At 37.2% G+C, this 18,989-nt stretch overlaps 1 protein-coding gene across 1 annotated transcript in view; it reads left to right on the forward strand.

The window, feature by feature from the left end:
• PPP2CB (protein phosphatase 2, catalytic subunit, beta isozyme) overlaps positions 1 to 15,053 on the forward strand; it is a 32,294-nt gene extending 17,241 nt beyond the window's left edge. Inside the window, exons 2-7 of the mRNA XM_012648600.1 lie at positions 4,042 to 4,251; positions 6,428 to 6,601; positions 8,256 to 8,345; positions 8,467 to 8,628; positions 10,193 to 10,311; positions 14,348 to 15,053. Of these exons, the coding sequence (XP_012504054.1) occupies positions 4,042 to 4,251; positions 6,428 to 6,601; positions 8,256 to 8,345; positions 8,467 to 8,628; positions 10,193 to 10,311; positions 14,348 to 14,420 (828 nt within the window). The 3' untranslated portion in view covers positions 14,421 to 15,053. The remainder of the gene's footprint in view (positions 1 to 4,041; positions 4,252 to 6,427; positions 6,602 to 8,255; positions 8,346 to 8,466; positions 8,629 to 10,192; positions 10,312 to 14,347) is intronic.
• Positions 15,054 to 18,989: the final 3,936 nt, after the last annotated feature.

Below are 18,989 nucleotides of genomic sequence, written 5' to 3' on the forward strand. Positions count from 1 at the left end.
CACGCTAGCCTGACAGAGTACTCTCTTCACTACTTTATAGATAAAAACTAAGGAAGTATTATTGTAAAGTACACACAGATTTTTTTCTCTATTATATATCTTTTCTTAATTTTTTACTTCTTTTTAGCAGCAGGGTCTTGTTATGTTGCCCAGGCTGGCCTCAAACTCCTGGGTTCAAGCAATCCTCCCACCGCAGCCTCCCCAGTAGCTGGGGCTACAGACATGCACCACCACACCCAACTCTGCATAACATATCTTAACCCATCTGCGTAGTTTTGTAGAACCTGTGCTGGATTAAGATAACCATATACCCCTAAAAGAAGAGTTGGGTAATGACATTTTGGTGCTTTTTGTTGCTGTATTTGAAAGTAAGAGGGTAAATGGTAGTAGTCATAAATGAAGCAGATTTCCGTTTTAGAGTTTAAACTCCTGGCTGAGCATTTTTTTTTTTTTTTAGTAAACAATATTAGAAGCTGAATTATGGAATAAACTTAGTTTCTGGTAAAATTATTGTTTCATTTCTCATCTTAGACATTTCTGAGCCATTTTTTAGACCTTGTATGAGGTGCTTTATAATCTCTAAAGTTCCCTTCAGTTCTAATTGGAATTACGTTTTGTAATGACTCCACCTTCATTCTAGTCACAGCTAGTGATTGGCTAAGATAGGGAAGAGCATGTGTCTCAGCTGGCCAGTGAGCTATAAAAGGAGTGGCTGAATGGGACTTCTGCGAAAGCTTTGTCAAATGGGCAAACTAGGCTGGCAGGAGCCCTTTGGCTTTGCTCCTACTGTTTTATTGACTAGGATACCAGTACAGTGCCTAGAGATGCACCGCCATTTTGTGGCCATGAAATCGCAGTTCTGTTTACTAAGGATAAAAGTAGGTGGAAAGAGGCTGTTGCCCTGATGGGCCTTGAGGAGCTGCACCAATCCAGGGCTGCCTACCACCATGCTTCTTGGTATGGGAGAGAAATAAACCCACATTTAACACATTTACGTCTCCCCCATGTCCACCCCCAAAACGAGATAATTTCAGTAATGTGATGATAATAAAATACAGGTTGAGCATCCCTAAAATCTGAAATCTGAAATGCTCTGAAATCTAAAACTTCTTGAGCACCTACAAGACAGCGCAAGTGGAAAGTTCCACACCTGACCTCATGGGATCGGTTGCAGTCAAAACTTTGTTTCATGCACAAAATTATTTAAAATACTGTATAAAATTGCCTTTGGGCTGTATGTCTAAGGGGTATATGAAGCATAAATGAATTTCATATTTAGACTTGGGTCCAATCCCCAAGATATCTCATTATGCATTTGCAAATATTCCAAAATCCAAAAAAAATCCAAAATTGAAAACACTTCTAGTCCCAAGCATTTCAAATAAGGGATACTCAACCTGTACTGTATTTTGCCACACAGCTAAGAATCAAGCCTCAGAGAATTTCAGTTTGGAACAGAATGGCTTTTTCTAGATTATGTATGTGGAAGATACAACTTCATATTTTATATACTCATTTTTTATTATTACTATTTTTTTTAGAGACGAGATCTCAGGCTGGCCTTGAACTCCTAGGCTCAAGTGATCCTTAGTAGCTGGGACTACAGGCGCATACCACCACTACTGGCTAAGAATTCATTATTTTAGAGATACAGACTCATAGATACCCAGTCTAAATAAAGAGACTGAAGAGTATAAAGGCCTTCAGTTTACACAATTAGATTAGAACTGTGAAGAGAACCCGTATTTTCTGGAAGACTTTTGTACGTATAATCTCATTGTAACTAATTATAGGCAAGGAGAAGAAAAGTATGGGCTGTATCGTTCATGACTCCTGGGAAGTCTACCAGGCTAATTTAAGCAGAACGTGCATTTGTTAGAATATTTGTTATCCTGGAATCAAAAGAAAAACTGGAGAACCAAACTTGGATATTTTGCAAAGATTAAAGGAGGTTGGAAAGTACAGTCAAAATCATACCTTAGAAATATTTTAGAACACTGCAAAGAACACCTCTGTTGGACTAGAACTTGCCATTGTCCCTGCTGTTTAGAGTCACTTCACAGTGAAAGTCTGGTCTAGGTGCATCCAATTGGCATAAATTAATCTAGGGATTGAGTAACTTTCTTTATAATTCCTACAGTGTATGTACAAACTTTATTGTGACTTCGTTTCTAAAATCGTGATACAGGTGAGTATCCCTCAACTCAAGAATGTTAGTCTGCTGACAAAGATACAGAGCAGCGGGAGCTTAGACTGTGCATATACTGAAACTCAAAATCCGTGATTTTAACTGCTCTTTAGATTATCAAGTCACAGATGGGGTGGAGAATGTCCCTAAAATTCCACTGTCCCCACGAGTCTTAGTTGTCATCTACTGGTTCTACTTTTAAGCTTCGTCCTGTTTGACTTTTATTGCTGTGTTGTTTTCACTGCCATCAACATCTTGTTACTTGTTCCTCTCATTTTGTACGTGTATATTAGTCCCAGTTCTTAACTTTTTATCTTTCGTGGTTTTCTGTTTCTAATTTGTCATGGACATAGAAACTTGCTAAATAGCATATTGGAATTTTGTACATAACAAGTAAGTAGGCCCAGAATAAGGCCTAAGAGACTCTTCTGAGGGATTGGTGGGGTGGGGGGTAGTAACACTTCACCGCATCTGTTTTGTTTCTTCAGAGGCCTTTTTAATTGTTTCTGATCCTGGGGTCTTTTTCCTATTAGGCAAAGTTGCTAGATAGACGAGCTGTTTTAATGAACTTGAATTTAGTAAGGACATTTAATTTTCTAGTGTTCATACATAAATTCTATACTTCAGGGCTGCTTAGTGGTATATTCTAACTTCCTAAATATAAAATAACTGGAGTAAAGAAGTTGAAGGTTGGCCTATGAATTGATGTAAGAATGTGTTTGTTTATACAGAATTTTAATAACTTGTGACTTTTTTCATTGTTTCCTTTTTTTTTTTTTTTTTTTTTAAGAGACAGAGTCTCTCTCTGTCACCCAGGCTAGAGTGGTGCAGTGGCATCATCATAGCTCACTGCAGTCTTGAACTCCTGGGCTCAAACAGTCCTGCGCCTCGGCCTCCTGAGTAGCCGAAACTGCAGGCGCACACCACCAGACTCAGCTACTTGGCTCATTTTTTATTTTTTTATTTTTTATTTTAAAGAAATGGGGTCTTCCTATGTTGCTGGTCTCAAACAGTGACCTTTTTAAAGTTGGAAATAATAATATTATTTTTAAAACACAGCTTTATCGAGATAAAATTCCTGTACCATACAGTTTGCTCATTAACAATGTACAATTGAATGACTTTTAGTACATTCACATACATGTGCATTCATCACAATTTTAGAACATTTTCATTACCCCAAGAGTAATTTCGAACCCCCCAGTCCCTTCGGCCCTCCCCTCTCCCCCAAACTCTAAGCAACCACTGATCTTATACTTTGTGCCTCTGGAGATTTGCCTGTTCTGGACATTTCATGTAAATGGAATTGTACATTATGTGACCATTTGTGACTGGCTTCCTGGCATAATGTTTTCAAAATTGTAGCATGTATCAGTACTTTATTTCTTCATTGCTGAATAATATTCCATTGTATGCATATGCTGTATTTTATCCAATCATCAGTTGGTGAATATTGGACTGGTTTCCACTTTTTGGCTATTACGAATAATGCTGCCACGAACATGTATAAACAAGTTTTCATATCTCTTAAGTATAAATGCTGGATCATATGATAACTCGTGTTTAACTTTCTCAGGAGCTGCCAGGCTGTTTTCCACAGCAGCTGCACCATTTTACGTTCCCATCAGCAGTGTATGAGGTTTCCAATTTCTCCACATCCTCGCAAGCACTTATTATTGTCTGTCTTTTTTAGTATAGCCATTCTAGTAAAGTGATATCTCATTGTGGGTTTTGTTTATGCTTTTACAAGGCACACAAGTATTTTTTCTTCAGATTTTCTTTTAATAGATAAGTGATGCTTTAAAATTTGTGATAGAATCGTTTTTTAATTGTTGATTTCATTTTCTAAACAGGCTAAAGAAATTTTAACAAAAGAATCAAATGTGCAAGAAGTCCGCTGTCCTGTTACTGTCTGTGGAGATGTACACGGTCAATTTCATGATCTTATGGAACTCTTTAGAATTGGTGGAAAGTCTCCAGATACAAACTATTTATTCATGGGCGACTACGTAGACAGAGGTTATTACTCTGTGGAGACTGTGACTCTTCTTGTAGCATTAAAGGTATGATGAATGAAATTCAGTTTTCTTTTTTTCAAGCTTTAAGCCAGATTCAAGGCAAGAATGTCTGTATTGCATATCATCTGTTCTATTTTATGGGCCATTCAGTTTATAGTCCCTTAAAATAGTAGTTGGTTTTACATCTTTTGAAAAAGAGAGGTGAAAATGATACATTGACTTCTGCCTACTTCTGTTAAATGTATCATTCTCTTGGGTAGTCCATAGTTGAAGTCTGGGGATCATATTTGACTTAGTCACCTATCATTCATATTGGGTCTTAAATAAGTCGTCTTTTTCTTTTTTTTTGAAATAGGATCTCGCTCTATCACCCAGGCTAGACTAGAGTGCAGTGGCATCATTGTAGTTCACTGCAACCTTAAATTTCGGGGCTCAACCAATCTTCCTGCCTCAGCCTCCTAAGTAGCTGGGACTACAGGCACATGCCACCATGCCCAGCTTATGTTTTTTCTTTTTTCTTTTTTTTTTTTTTTGAGGCAGTGTCTAGCTACATTGATTGCTCAGGCTGGTCTCAAACTCTTGGCCTCAGAAAGTGCTAGTATTACAGACATGAGCCACTGTCTTCAGCCAACAAGTCTTTTTTAATTTTTGCTTGGAAAAGTGTGTTACTCCTGTGTCTGTTTTTACTACCACCACACAATTTATCACTTCACACTTCGATTGGGTTTTTTTCCCCAATTGCATTGTCTTCAGTAAAACACTTTGATTGTTGCAATAGCTTGGTAACTAATGTGTTTCTGCCTCCAGGATCTGATTGTTCCAAATCCACCTTGTATATGCTGCCAGATGAAATCTCTTTTATTCAACACTTTTATCTTGTTAATTCCCTACTCTCAAACTCTTCAGTGATTGCATGTCGCCTACAGAATCGAACTCAAACTCCTTGACTGGCCCTCTTTAGTCTTAATTTGCCTGCCAGTCGTTGGTAGCATAAACTCTACCTCAAATCAAAGAGTTCTCTTATTATTCAGTGCTCTAGACTATCTCCATTTGTCTCCTTATCTGATTTCCCCATGAGATTATTCTGTCCCCGATTTCTTACCTGTTCTGCCAAGACCCAACTCATCTCACTTCGGTGTAGCCTTCAACCATTTTAGCCTATTCTTTCTGCTCTGTATTACTCTAATGAAACTTAGTCTCCCACACTGTATTTATGCTGAAAAGCGGCTCATTTATTGCCTTGTATTATTTATTTTATGTATCTCTTCATGCGATTAATCCCTAAACAGCAGAAGCCAAAAATTATATAGTCATGTGTCCCTTCACCACAGGGATATGTTCTGAGAAATGTGTTGTTAGGCAGTTTCATCATTGTGTGCACATAGAGTGTACTTACACAAACCTAGATGGTAGCCGACTGCACACCTAGGCTGTATGGTATAGCCAGTTGCTCTGACCACCTTCATGTATTCAGTTCATTGGTGACCAAAATGTCATTATGTGATACATGACTGTCCTTGTGTGGGCCTGGCACCGAACTTAATATTGGATGCTTAGTAAACATGTATGAATTGAAGTATATATTTGCAGCTTTTTTGCTTAATTTACAGAATCTGATACTTTTTCATATTTCTTATCAGACACATTCCTAACTTAAGTAGTATGCTTATATTTTTCTTTTAGCATAGAAAGGAAACTATTAATATATTTGAAATCTTGCCCAGATTTGGTAAGGGCCTGTTTTTTTGTTTTTATTGGCAAATCCAGTCTTCCTGTGGGAAATAAAAGTTGAGAAGGGGAGAAGTTAGTCTGTAAAGGAGTTTGTTTCAAACCTCTGATCTTACTGCATTCAGCAGTAAGAAGTCATAATGTTTTGTAAAGATTTAGAAGACCAGTGATAGTTTGACGATGATGAAGATAATAGAAACAAAGAATCAGATACAAGTTTTTTAGAGTAAAATCAGTATCAGTTAAAGGTTCTAATGAGGATGGTATATATATATATGTAATGAAGAAGGATGACTAAAAAATATTTCACATGTTAATCCATAAAACCTGATTATGAAATGAGAAAGTTTTTTACTCTGAAAAAGAATGAACATTCCATTTACTAGTGGCCAAAAGAGCCATTTAAAGAAGTGGGTCAGAGATTAATGTGCTTATTAACACAACGCTAGTAACAATGTGTTTATACCCTGGGTCTCTTTTTCTTTTCTTCCAGGTGCGTTATCCAGAACGCATTACAATATTGAGAGGAAATCACGAAAGCCGACAAATTACCCAAGTGTATGGCTTTTATGATGAATGTCTGCGAAAGTATGGGAATGCCAATGTTTGGAAATATTTTACAGATCTATTTGATTATCTTCCACTTACAGCTTTAGTAGATGGACAGGTGTGTATATGTGTGCTTATGTCTTCCGGGGGAGAGGGGTGGTAAACAAAGGAAAAGATTTACTGTTGGGATATTAGGGTCCAGGTTTCCCTGACATTTGTGTATCTCCTTGGCCTTTTCTGCCTTTTTCCCTTATACTTAAAATTGCAGAGTAGGGAATTAGATAAGTTTCGTGAACATTTATTTAAATAAATAAATAAAGCATAACTGTAAATACAAATATCACCATAACAGTTACAGCTTTATTCCAATAAATTTGAAAAGCTGGATGAAATTTATTACAGCAAAATGCTAATTATTAAAATTCTTTTGCAGAATTCAGTTCAATATAAATAGAATACCACACTTAGACGAAATTGGAAAAGTAACCAGGTCTAAATAGTTTTATAGGCTAATTCTACCAGACCTTTAAGGAACTTATAATTTCTGTGTTCTAGAACTTGGGAAAAGATGGAGAGCTTCAAAACTCACACTGTAGGCCTAGTATAACCCAATACCAAACCAGACATGGCAAGCACAGAAAAATAAAATCAGACCAAAATCATTTGGGGGAAAAAATCCTGTATCTGTTTATGATTTAAAACTATTATTAAGAAATAAAGTATAGTTATATTAATTGGATAAAGAAACACTGACTGTACTTATCAGCAACCTTCTCTTCAAAATCAGGAGAAAAATGTTTAAAACTTGTATTATTCTCTTTGATTCAGAATCCACACAGAATGGGCCTAAAAATAGGTAGTTGGCAAAAAACAAAACAAAAAACATTTGTATTACTCAGTTTTGTTTCAGAAATCCTAGCCAATGCACTGAACAATAAAAAGAATTAAAAGATATAAACATTGAGAAGAAAAAAACATTGCTGGGCGTGATGATGCACACCTGTAGTCTCAACTACTTTGGAAGACTGAGGCAGGAGAATCACTTGAGCCCAGGAATTCAAGGCTGCAGTAAGCTATGATAGCACTACTGTACCACTCCAGCCTAAGTGACAGAGCAAGACTCCATCTCTTTTTTAAGGAAAAAACAAAAATATTTTTGTAAATGCCATGATTATGTACTCAAAATCTGAGAAAACTGAAAAATTATTATAACCAACAGTAGGAATCAGTGGGTGTTTGCTGTAAGAGAAACAAATTTTATACATCAGCAATAAGGTGCACATACGTAGTCCCAGCTAGTAGCTAGAGGTTGAAGTGGGAGAATCCCTTGGGCCCCGTAAGTTTGAGGCTGTGGTATCTATGATCAGCACCTAGGAATAGCCACTACACTCCAACCTGGGCAGTAAGTAAGACCCCATCTCCAAAAAAAAAAAAGAAGAAGAACAACAACAACAACAAAGAAAAAAAGAAACTATAGTGCTAGGTCATAAGGATGGGTATCCCATTCACCAGAGAAAGGGGAGGAACACTATATAAAATACCTAGGATTATGAAGGAAAAAATAGAAGAAACAGATCTAAATGTTAGCATTTTCTCTAATGATGTGATTATTTTGTTTTCTACTGTGTTGTAGACATTTTCCAGTGAATATTATTAAACTTTATTTTGAAAAGAAAAGCTATTAGGACTGACGTTTATAACCATTATTTAGTTTTCGTTAACTTTTAGCAATTAGTAAAACAAATACGTTTTCTTTTTAAATTCATAAATAGATATTCTGCCTCCATGGTGGCCTCTCTCCATCCATAGACACACTGGATCATATAAGAGCCCTGGATCGTTTACAAGAAGTTCCACATGAGGTAAACTTGAGTTTAAAAAAAAAAAGAACACCAGCTATAACCACATTATGAGTAAGATAAAAATTACTTAAATGTGATGATTGGTAATAATTTGTAACATATACTTAATTTTCTTGTCCAGGGCCCAATGTGTGATCTGTTATGGTCAGATCCAGATGATCGTGGTGGATGGGGTATCTCACCACGTGGTGCTGGCTACACATTTGGACAGGACATTTCCGAAACATTTAACCATGCCAATGGTCTCACACTGGTTTCTCGTGCTCACCAGCTTGTAATGGAGGTATGTACTTTTCTTGCAGGGCGATCTTTATTTCAGATTAGTATATATTTCTGTAATCAGGCTTCATGACTTAGAATATAAAACATTCCTCCCCATTATCTAGATGTCAGGGAGAAAGACTTGCTGATTTTAGCAAGTAGGGAAAGGACTCCCTTCCCCTCCCCCCCAAACACTTAACTTTCTTCTGAGCCATCTGTATGTCATTTACAAATGCTCCCTTACCCCGAAATTTCCATGTGTATTTTGTAAAATTAAGGACATTCTCTTATATAACCACAGTGTAGTTAACACAGTCAGGAAATTTGCATTGATATAATACTGTTACTTAATCTAAACGCTTTATTCAAATTCTGCTAATTATTTCACTAATGTCTTTTATATCAAAATTTGATTTTGTGTACACTGTACAAACTCTAATGCAGGATCAGGTTGTATTCACTCTTCTTCGATATAGAGATAATTCCTCAGATTTTCTTTGTTTTCCATGATCTTGACATTTTAGAAGAGTATAAGCATTTTATTTTGTAGAAATATATCCGTCAGTTGGGGTTTGACTGATGTTTCCTTACGATCATAGACTCGGGGTATACCTTTTGGGCGGGCATGCCATACAGTGATGTTCTGTCCTCCTCAGTGTATCACATCAAGGGATTGGGAAATCTGTCTGTCTCGCTGCTGCTAGCGTTGACTTTGATCACTTAGTGAAGGTGGCGTCTGCCAGATTTCTCCACTATAATGTTTATTTTTTTGTAACTACTAAGGGAAATATAAATAGAAGATAATCTCTCTAACCCAGTAGGGAGTGGCTTCAACATGTTAGAGAAAACTTCACCAGCCCAGTGGAGGAAAGGGGAGGAGTGGGAGTATGATAAATAAAGAATACCGATTCATACTATAAAAATAAATCTATAGCAAGAATCACAAGCAATGGAAATGGACTAAAATTTTTACTTGCCTGAAAGACGGAAGCTCTCACATAAGTAATCAAAATGCAGCTATTATTTTGGACATGTCTAAAACATAATGATACCACAAATTACAGGTAAGGGACAGAAAATGGTATATCAAGTAGATAATTATCCAAAATACAGCTAACGTGAATCAGAATAGGCTCTAAGATAAAAGGTATCATTAGAAATACGAAGAGGTCATTACTGAAGGAAACTGGCCCAGTTCTTTAGGAAGAAAGTATTCTGAATTTGTATTTACCTAATATTAGCTTCAAAATATTAATATATAAAGCAAAAACTGGCACAGTTTATGAGGGAAAATTGAGAAATTTATTATTACTGTGGGAGAAATTTCAGTATACATCCTAGCCAAGATGTCAAGCACAGAGTAAGGAAAACAGCACAATTACTGTTAGTAGAACCCTGCGTGCAAGAGTTCCATAGTCTTCTGTGCAGATGTACAAACGTAGAGGGACCTTATAAGATAGTGTAGATGACTACATTTCCACAGCAAATACTCATAATTTTGTAATTTGGGGGTTTAGTTTTCTTATCTATATTAACATTATAATTTTATAATGAAATGTTGAATGTTTTTTTTTTTAATACTGCAGGGATACAATTGGTGTCATGATCGGAATGTGGTTACCATTTTCAGTGCACCCAATTACTGTTATCGTTGTGGGAACCAGGCTGCTATCATGGAATTAGATGACACTTTAAAATATTCCTTGTAATTAAATTTTTTTTTTTTTATTTCTTTTTATTTTTTTGAGACAGAGTCTTGCTCTGTTCCCCAGGCTAGAGTGCCGTGGCGTCATCCTAGCTCACAGCAACCTCAAACTCCTGGGCTCAAGTGATCCTCCTGCCTCAGCCTCCCATGTAGCTGGGACTACAAGCATGCACGACCATGCCCGGCTAATTTTTTCTGTATATTTTCTTTTAGTTTTTCCGACTAAATTTCTTTCCATTTTTTAGTAGAGACAGGGTCTCACTCTTGGCTCAGGCTGGTTTTGAACTCCTGACCTTGAGAGATCCTCCCACCTCAGCCTCCTTGAGTGCTAGGATTACAGGCGTGAGCCACCATGCCCAGCCCTTAAATTTTAGTTTTATATAATCACTTTCAGAAGGAAAAAATTTAAATGTAGGTATTAAAAACAAGAGGTAGATTTCTGCTTCTGGAATGGTGCGATAAGGAGTGTGACAAATCCTCTCCCTAACAAAACAACCATTAACTGGAGAAAATTATTTTTAAAAACATTGTTTCTGTTTTTAGAAATTGTGCTAAGGGCATACAACAAATAGTGAAGCACTCAAGAAAATCTATTGCAAGTAATAATAGGTGTCGTCTGTGGCATTTAAGCTATGACTTGCTCCCTCCTCTCCTCCTCCTCCTCCTCCTCCTAGGGCCCTCTTGCACAAGCTACTCTGGGTGGATTTGGTCAAAAAATGGGGGCTTCCCAGCCCTTCCCCAGCTCCCAGTCTTAGGGCTATTGTTTCACTCCCAGAGATCAGGCACCACATATGTCACCTCCCCTAGTCCTGGGTTACAGAAGCTCTTTCCCTGGTGGACGCAGTCAAGCAGGCTGAGGCCCCCTTCGCCTTCCCTCTCCTAGGGTGGAAGCTCAACTCCAGGCCAGAGTGCCCGAGTGCTCTTTCCCCATTGCCTGCTCAGAGCACAGGGTGTCAGTGAGCCAGCAACGGTTGCACAGAAGTTCTACTTGGGGGAGAGGCAGGTCACAGAGAAGTTCCTCAGCTCTTACCTCAGGGGATTTACCTTACTTAGAACAGAAGGTGGAGAATTCCAAGCCTGAGTACTTCATCAAAAACAGTGGATATCACAGTGGAGACCAATTAAGAGGGCTCTGATAGCCCCCATGATACTAGTAGCAACAAACAAAAGAGCAGAGCAACAAGGAGTTTAATAGATAACACCAGGGAAAGAAATAGCCAAGAAAAGTGATCCTGGGACCACAGTCAACACTGGGGGACAAGGTGGCTGTGCACATATGCTCGCTGTACCTCACTCAGGAGCAATCAGGAGGATGTGGGGTATTCCTAGTAACATTCCCAAGCCACACCTACATTGTACCAAGTTGAATAGTGTCCTCCCAAAAATTCATGTCTGCTCAGAACATGATGTTTTGGAAATAGGGTCCTTGCAGCTGTAATTATTTAAGATGAAGTCATTGGATTAGAGTGGACCTTAATCCAGTCTGGCTGGTGTTTTTATGAGAGGAAAAGAAACATAAACACACAGGGGAGAATACTGCAAGAAGACGGAGTGGAGTGCTGCATCTACAAGCCAAGGATTGCCAAAGCTACCAGGAGCTAGAGAGGCAGGGAAGGATTTTTCTCTAGAGCCTTCAGAGGGAGGATGGCCCTGCCAACACCTTGATTTCAGCCTTCTAGCCTCCAGAACTCTGAGAGAATAAATTCCTGCTGGACGAGCCGTCCATTTTGCAGTAATTTGTCATAGCAGCTCTAGGAAACTGAGTAGATTCATCAAGAAAGGGTGTAACCCTGTAACCCTCACTGGTCCAAGAGGCTTAAACACAACCTCTGATCAAACATTGGCTGTTTACTCCAGTAACAGTAAATTACTCTGACCCAGGAACAACTGCTAGTAAGCCACAGTTAAGAATAAAATCACACTCATCTCTGACAGTCTGGAAGACTGTGCTTGCCCATTACACCTTCTCAGGACTGAGTGGAGAAGAAAATCCAAGCCATGGTCCCTGGCTGAATGGTAAGCCAAAATGTAAACTCCTTAAACTTTGATAGCAACCTCCAAGCCACTTAACATTTCCAGTGGTCATTGGAGTGAGCTTTAAAATCTAAGGCCAAGGGACTTAAGTACAACCTTCGATCAGTAAGTGGCTTATGTCCACCCAGAACTGACCTCTCAGTAACCAGGCTGAAAGATTAAAACAAGTAAAAAAAAAAAAATCTGAGCATAGAGCACAGGGACTGAAATAAACTTCACAGAGTTAGTTCAGCCAAGTTACTAAACAAAAATAATAAACTACGAAGCAAACAACAAGAGCAATCCCCAAGGAGATGAATATCCAGAGTTACTACAATGTATTATCTATAACGTCCAGTTTTCCAACAGCAAATTCTAAGACACAGAAAGGAACAAGAAAATGTGACCTATACACCAGGGGAAAAGTGGGCAATAGAAGAAATTATTTCTGGTGGATAGAACAACTAGGCAAAAAGACCAAGGAAATAGAAGACTTGAGAAACACTGTAACTGTATACCTAACATCTATAAAACAGTACCCAGCAGCAGCAGAATACGCATTCTTCTCAAATGATCATGGAACAGAGACAGTTTGTTAGACTTGAAAACAAGCTGCAGTAATTTTAAGAAGATTGAAATCATACAAAATATGTTCTCCAAATGCAACAGAATAAAACCAGAAGTCAGTAACAGAAGGAAAACTGGAAAATATGTGGAAATTAACACACACTTAAATAACCAGTGGGTCAAAGAAGAAAACATGAGGGAAATTAGAAAATACTTTGAGATGAATGAAAACAAAAACACGGCGTACCAAAATTTATAGGATACAGTGAAAGCACTGTAGAGTGCAAACAAATGAAATAAAGAGGAGAAAAACAATACAGAAAAACCAGTCAAACTAAACGTTCGTTCTTGGAAAGATCAACAAAATCGAAAAGTATTAACTGGACTTGCCAAAAAAAAAAAGAGTAAAGATTCATATTGCCAAAATCACTTTACTGAAATAAAAAGATCATAAGGGAATACAATAAATAACTATATGGCAGCAAATTAAGTAACTGGAATAAACTGGACAAATTCCTAGAAAGATGAAAACTATTGAAACTGACTCAAGAAGAAATATAAGATCTGAACAAACCTTTAGCAAATGAGGAAATTGAATAAATTTAAAACTTCCCACAAGGAAAAACCCAGGCCCAGTTGGCTTCACTAGTCAATTCCACGAAACATATAAAAAGGAATTAACACCAGTCCTTCATAAACACTTCCAAAGAACAGAAGAGGAGGGATCACTTCCCAACTCACTCTGTGAGACCTATATTATTACCCTGATACCAAAACTAGACAAGGATAAGAAAACACAGACCAATACCCTTTATGAATGTAGATACAAAGATCTTCAACAAAATATGTACCAGCAAACGAATCCAACGTATAAAAAAGATTATACACCATGACCAAGTAGGATTTATCCCAGGTACGCAAAGTTGGTTCAACACATGAAAATCAATGTAATAAACCATATTAATATTAAATGTTAGTTTTAATAATTTGCAGAAAGAGCATTTGACAGAACCCAGCAGCATTTCGGAATAAAACATTCAACAAATTAGTCATAGAGGGAACTTCCTCAGTGTGATAAAGCTATCTATGAAAAATCCACACCTAACATCACACTTAACTGGTGAAAGTCTGAATGCTTTCCCCCTAAAATCAGGAACAAGAGAAGCATGTCCATTCTTACCACTTCCATTCAACTGACAATAGTACTAAAAATATTTTATGCCAGGCACCAGACCAGACATTTTGTCTGCTTAAACTTTCACCGCTGCTCTGTGGAGTGGTAGTGTGGGTGGGAACGCCTGCAGAGACGTGCCCAGGGTCATTCCAGCCATGAGTGGCCAAGTACTGGTGGGAAACCAGGACTCCTGTTCCTATTACAATGTCTTGTTCTTTATTAATTTGTTTGCTTGCAAAGTCAAATCCTTTAACTCTTTGGTTCCTTTTTTGCCATTTGTAGCCTTCAGTTTGACCCAGCACCTCGTCGTGGAGAGCCTCACGTTACACGGCGCACCCCAGACTACTTCCTGTAAATTCCTCCCGGGGAAACCTACCTTTGTATGTGGAAGTATACCTGGCTTTTTAAAATATATATATTTAAAAACAAACAAAAAAAGCAACAGTAATCTATGTGTTTCTGTAACAAACTGGGATCTGTCTTGGCATTAAACCACGTCATGGACCAAAATGTGCCATACTAATGATGAGCATTGAGCACAATTCGAGACTGAAATTGAGTACACTATGTTCTACATCGGTCAGTCTAACAGTTTGCCTGCTGTATTTGTAGTAACCATTTTCCTCTGGACTGTTCAAGCAGAAAAGGTAACTAACTGCTTCATCTCCTTTTGCACTTACTTGGGAATTTTAGTTATAGTGTTTAACTAGCATGGATTAATAGAGTTGGAGTTTTATTTTTAAGAAAAATTCACAAGCTAACTTCCACTAATCCATTACCTTTTATTTTATTGAAATGTACAATTAACTTAACTGAAGAAAAGGTTCTTTCGGGGAGTATGTTGTCATAACATTCAAAGAGATTTCCCTTCATTTAAACTAAATTACTGTTTTATGTTGATCTGCATATTTCTGTATATTTGTCATGACAGTGCTTGCATCCTATTTGGTGTACTGAGCAAATAAACTTTCCATTTTAAACAAAAACACTGATTTACTGTGGTGTGCTTTAAATGAAAGCTTCACTAATTTGAAACTTGATATAAAATTTCCTGACATAATAAACAGTTATTGAAATTTAAAAGTAATGATCTATGTCTTCTAAGAAGAAAATGAGATGGTAGAAATGAGTATAAATATCTCAAAATTGGCTGGGCATGGTGGCTCATGCCTGTAATCCCAGCACTTTGGGATGCTGAGACGGGAGGATCAATTGAGGCCAGGAGTTTGAGACCAACCTGGCAACATGGCAAGACCCTGTCTCTACAAAAAAATTTTTTAAAAATTAGCTGAGCATGGTGGCACTCCAGCCACTTGGGAGGCTGAGGCAGGAGGATTGCTGGAGCCTAGGAGTTTGGGGCTGCAGTGAGCTATGATGATAAAACGATACTCTAGCCTCACCAACAGAGCACCTTTGTCTCTTAAAAAAAAAATCTCAAAATCACAATATAAATAGACTGAATGCTCTAAGTTCAAAGAGTCAGATTTTCCTTTAATCCAGCTGTCTACTGACTATAATACACTGAAAGCAAAGGGCCTTGGATGAATTGGTGATTAAAAGATGGAAAAAATAGACCAAGAACTAAAAGAAATCTGAAGTAAATATCTTAAAATTTAATATTTGAGACAAAATCTAAGGATGGAGGATCAGTACATACAAAATTTAACAGTTAACTCACCATTGTAAACCTACGCGCACCTACCAAAATAGCCTCAATTATGTTAAAAACAAGTTCTTAGAAATACAGAGAAATTAATAAATTTTTATTACAGTGGAAGATTTCAACTCACTTCTGTATTCAAGTAAACCAAAAAAATGTAGCAGGTTTGAATAACATTTAATAAAATTGATATCACAAACATACATTTCTGCATTCTAACAATTACAGAGTACACATGCTTGTCAAGATTATATTGGCATGTTTATAAAAATTGCCAAGTATTAGGCCACATAATAGGCAATTAAGTCCCAAAGCTTTCAAATCATTCAAATACAACACCAGATTCTCTGATTACAATGCAGTTAACTTAGAGGTCAATAGCAAAAATAGTTTTAGAAATACCTGTTCATCTTGATATTTTAAAAACTGAGTAACTCAAGAGTCAAAGATGAAATATTGGAAATTATAAATTCTTAGAATTTGGAAAAGCTGGTTATAAAAATATATATAAATATGTGAACAAAACATGTAGAATAGCCAAAACACTTGTAGCACTCTGGGAGGCAAAGGCGGGAGGATCGCTTGAGCGCAGGAGTTCGAGACCAGACTGAGCAAGAGTTTAGACCTGGTCTCTGCTACGCGCGCCTGTAGTCCCAGCTCCTTGGGAGGCTGACGCAGGAGGATAGGAGGATCATTTGAGCCCAAGAGTTCAAGGTTGCAGTGAGCCACTGCACTCCAGCCTGGGCAACAGGGAGACCCTGTCTTTAAAAAAAAAAAAAAGGAATTTGCAAAACAAAAGATGCGGAAGTGATCAAAAAGTCGAGGATACTATGAATAACATTTGCTAATAAATTTGAAAACAAAGTTACAGAAGTACTAGAATATTTAACTTACCAAACTGACTCAAAAAATATAGTCTAAATAATTCATTACTATTAAAGAAATTGAATCACTCATTTAAGTCTTACATACACTAAGTACCAGTGTTCGTAGCCAAAAGGTGGAAACAACCCAAATTCCGCCAACAGACCAATGGATAAACTAAGTCCGGTATTTACAATGGAATATTTTTTTGATACATGCTGCAACATGGCTGAACCTTGAAAACATGCTAAGTGAAATGAGCAAGACACAAAAACACACATACTGTATGATTCCACTTATATGAGGTACCTAGAATAGGCAAATTCATAGACAAACAGTAGAGATTGCCAGGAGCTGGAGGAAAAGGGGATTGAGGAGTCACTTTAATGGGTATAGTTTATGTTTAGGATGATGGAAAAGTTCTGGAACTGGGTAGTGGTGATGATTGTACAACAATGTGAATTCACTTAATGCCACTAATTGTATACTTTAAACTGATTTAAATGGTAAATTATATACATGTATTACCATAATAAAGAAAAATTTAGAATCAGCTTGTTATATTCACACACGGGTAAAAAGAAAAGTCTGCTGGGCTTTTGACTAAGATTGTATTAAATCTCTATTACTTTGGGAATAATAGAGATTATTTTACATTATTGAGTCTTCCAGTCCATGGAGATAGATTAAACCTCTTTTAAGTCTTCCTTAATTTCTCTCAACAATGTATTAAAATATTTGGTATAAACATCTTGCCATCTAACCATAATATTCGATTTTAAAAATGCTATTGTAGGCCGGGCGTGGTGGTTCATGCCTGTAATCCTAGCACTCTGGGAGGCCAAGGGGGGTGGATCGTTTGAGCTCAGGAGCTCAAGACCAGCCTGAGCAAGAGCGAGACCCCGTCTCTACTAAAAATAGAAAGAAATTAGCTGGACAACTAAAAATATATAGAAAAAATTAGCCGGGCATGGTGGCACATGCCTGTAGTCCCAGCTACTTGGGAGGCCGAGGCAGAAGGATTACTTGAGCCCAGGAGTTTGAGGTTGCTGTGAGCTAGGCTGACGCCACGGCACTCTACTCAGGGCAGTAGAGTGAGACTCTGTCTCAAAAAAAAAAAAAAAAAAGATGTAAAAATGCTATTGTAAATGGTACTTTTCTTTCAATTTTATTTTCTAATTGTTTAGTGATGATAAATTGAAGTAAAAGTAACCTTTTAAAATATTGTGCTTGTATCCAGTAGCCATACTAAATACACTTAATTCTTATATAGATTGAGTATCCCTTATCTGAAATGGTTAGGACCAGAAATGTTTTGGATTTAGGATTGTTTTTCAGATTTTGGAATATTTGCTTATCCACACCTGGTTGAACATCCCTAATCCAAAAATCCAAAATGCTTCAATGAGCCTTTCCTTTGAGTGTGACCTTTGAGCATCATGTCAGTGCTCAAAAAATTTCAAATTTTTGAGCATTTTGGATTTTGGATTTTCAATTAGGGAAGCTCAACCCATACTTACGAGAAATTACTTTGGATTTTTTTTTTTTCTTTACAAAGTTGTATGTGAATACAAAGCATTTTTTTCCTTTTCTAATCTATGACCTTTTTTTATATGTTTCATATTGCTTTGGCTAGGATAACTAGTATTTCATGTTAGCTGTAGGGTTTGTTTTTGCTTTTTTTTTTTTTTTTTGGAGGTATTCATACTTTACCACTGTTTCTCTTTTATTTTTTTTTTAAGAGACATGGTCTCACTTTGTCGCCAAGGCTGGAGTGCACTGCTGCCATCACAGCTATCTGCAGCTACAACTGCCTGGGCTAAAGTGATCCTCCTGCTTTAGCCTCCCAAGTAGCTGTGACTACAGGTATGTGCCATCATGCCCATCTAATTTTTTTTTTTTTTAATTTCTTGTAGAGACAAGGTCTCTCTATGTTGCCCAGACTGGTCTCAAACTCCTGGCCTCCAGCAATCCTCACCCCTAGGCCTCCCAAAGCTCTGGGATTATAGACATGACCATTGTTTCTTTTAGGCAGCATTTGGTTGGGTTTTTTTTAAATTAATTAATAATTCAATTCAACACTCTACTTTTAACTGGGGATATTTAGACCATTTATATTTAATGTGATTATTGATATTGTTGGGTTTAAGTGTATCATCTTGCTATTTTCTATTTGTCCCATTTCTTTCCTCTTTTTCTGAATTCTTTTGGATTAATTGAATATTTTTTATCCCATTTATCTCCTTGTGGCTTATTAGCTATACATACTCTTTGTTTTGTTACTTCAGTGGTTGTTTTAGGATTTGTGATATACATTTACTTAACATGATCTGCCTTCAAGTGATATTATACCACTTCTTACATAGTATCAGAACCTTATAATAATATACTTCCCTACTT

This window comes from Propithecus coquereli, unplaced genomic scaffold, assembly GCF_000956105.1.
Source record: "Propithecus coquereli isolate 6110/MARCELLA unplaced genomic scaffold, Pcoq_1.0 Scaffold29, whole genome shotgun sequence".
NCBI classification, from domain to species: domain Eukaryota; kingdom Metazoa; phylum Chordata; class Mammalia; order Primates; family Indriidae; genus Propithecus; species Propithecus coquereli.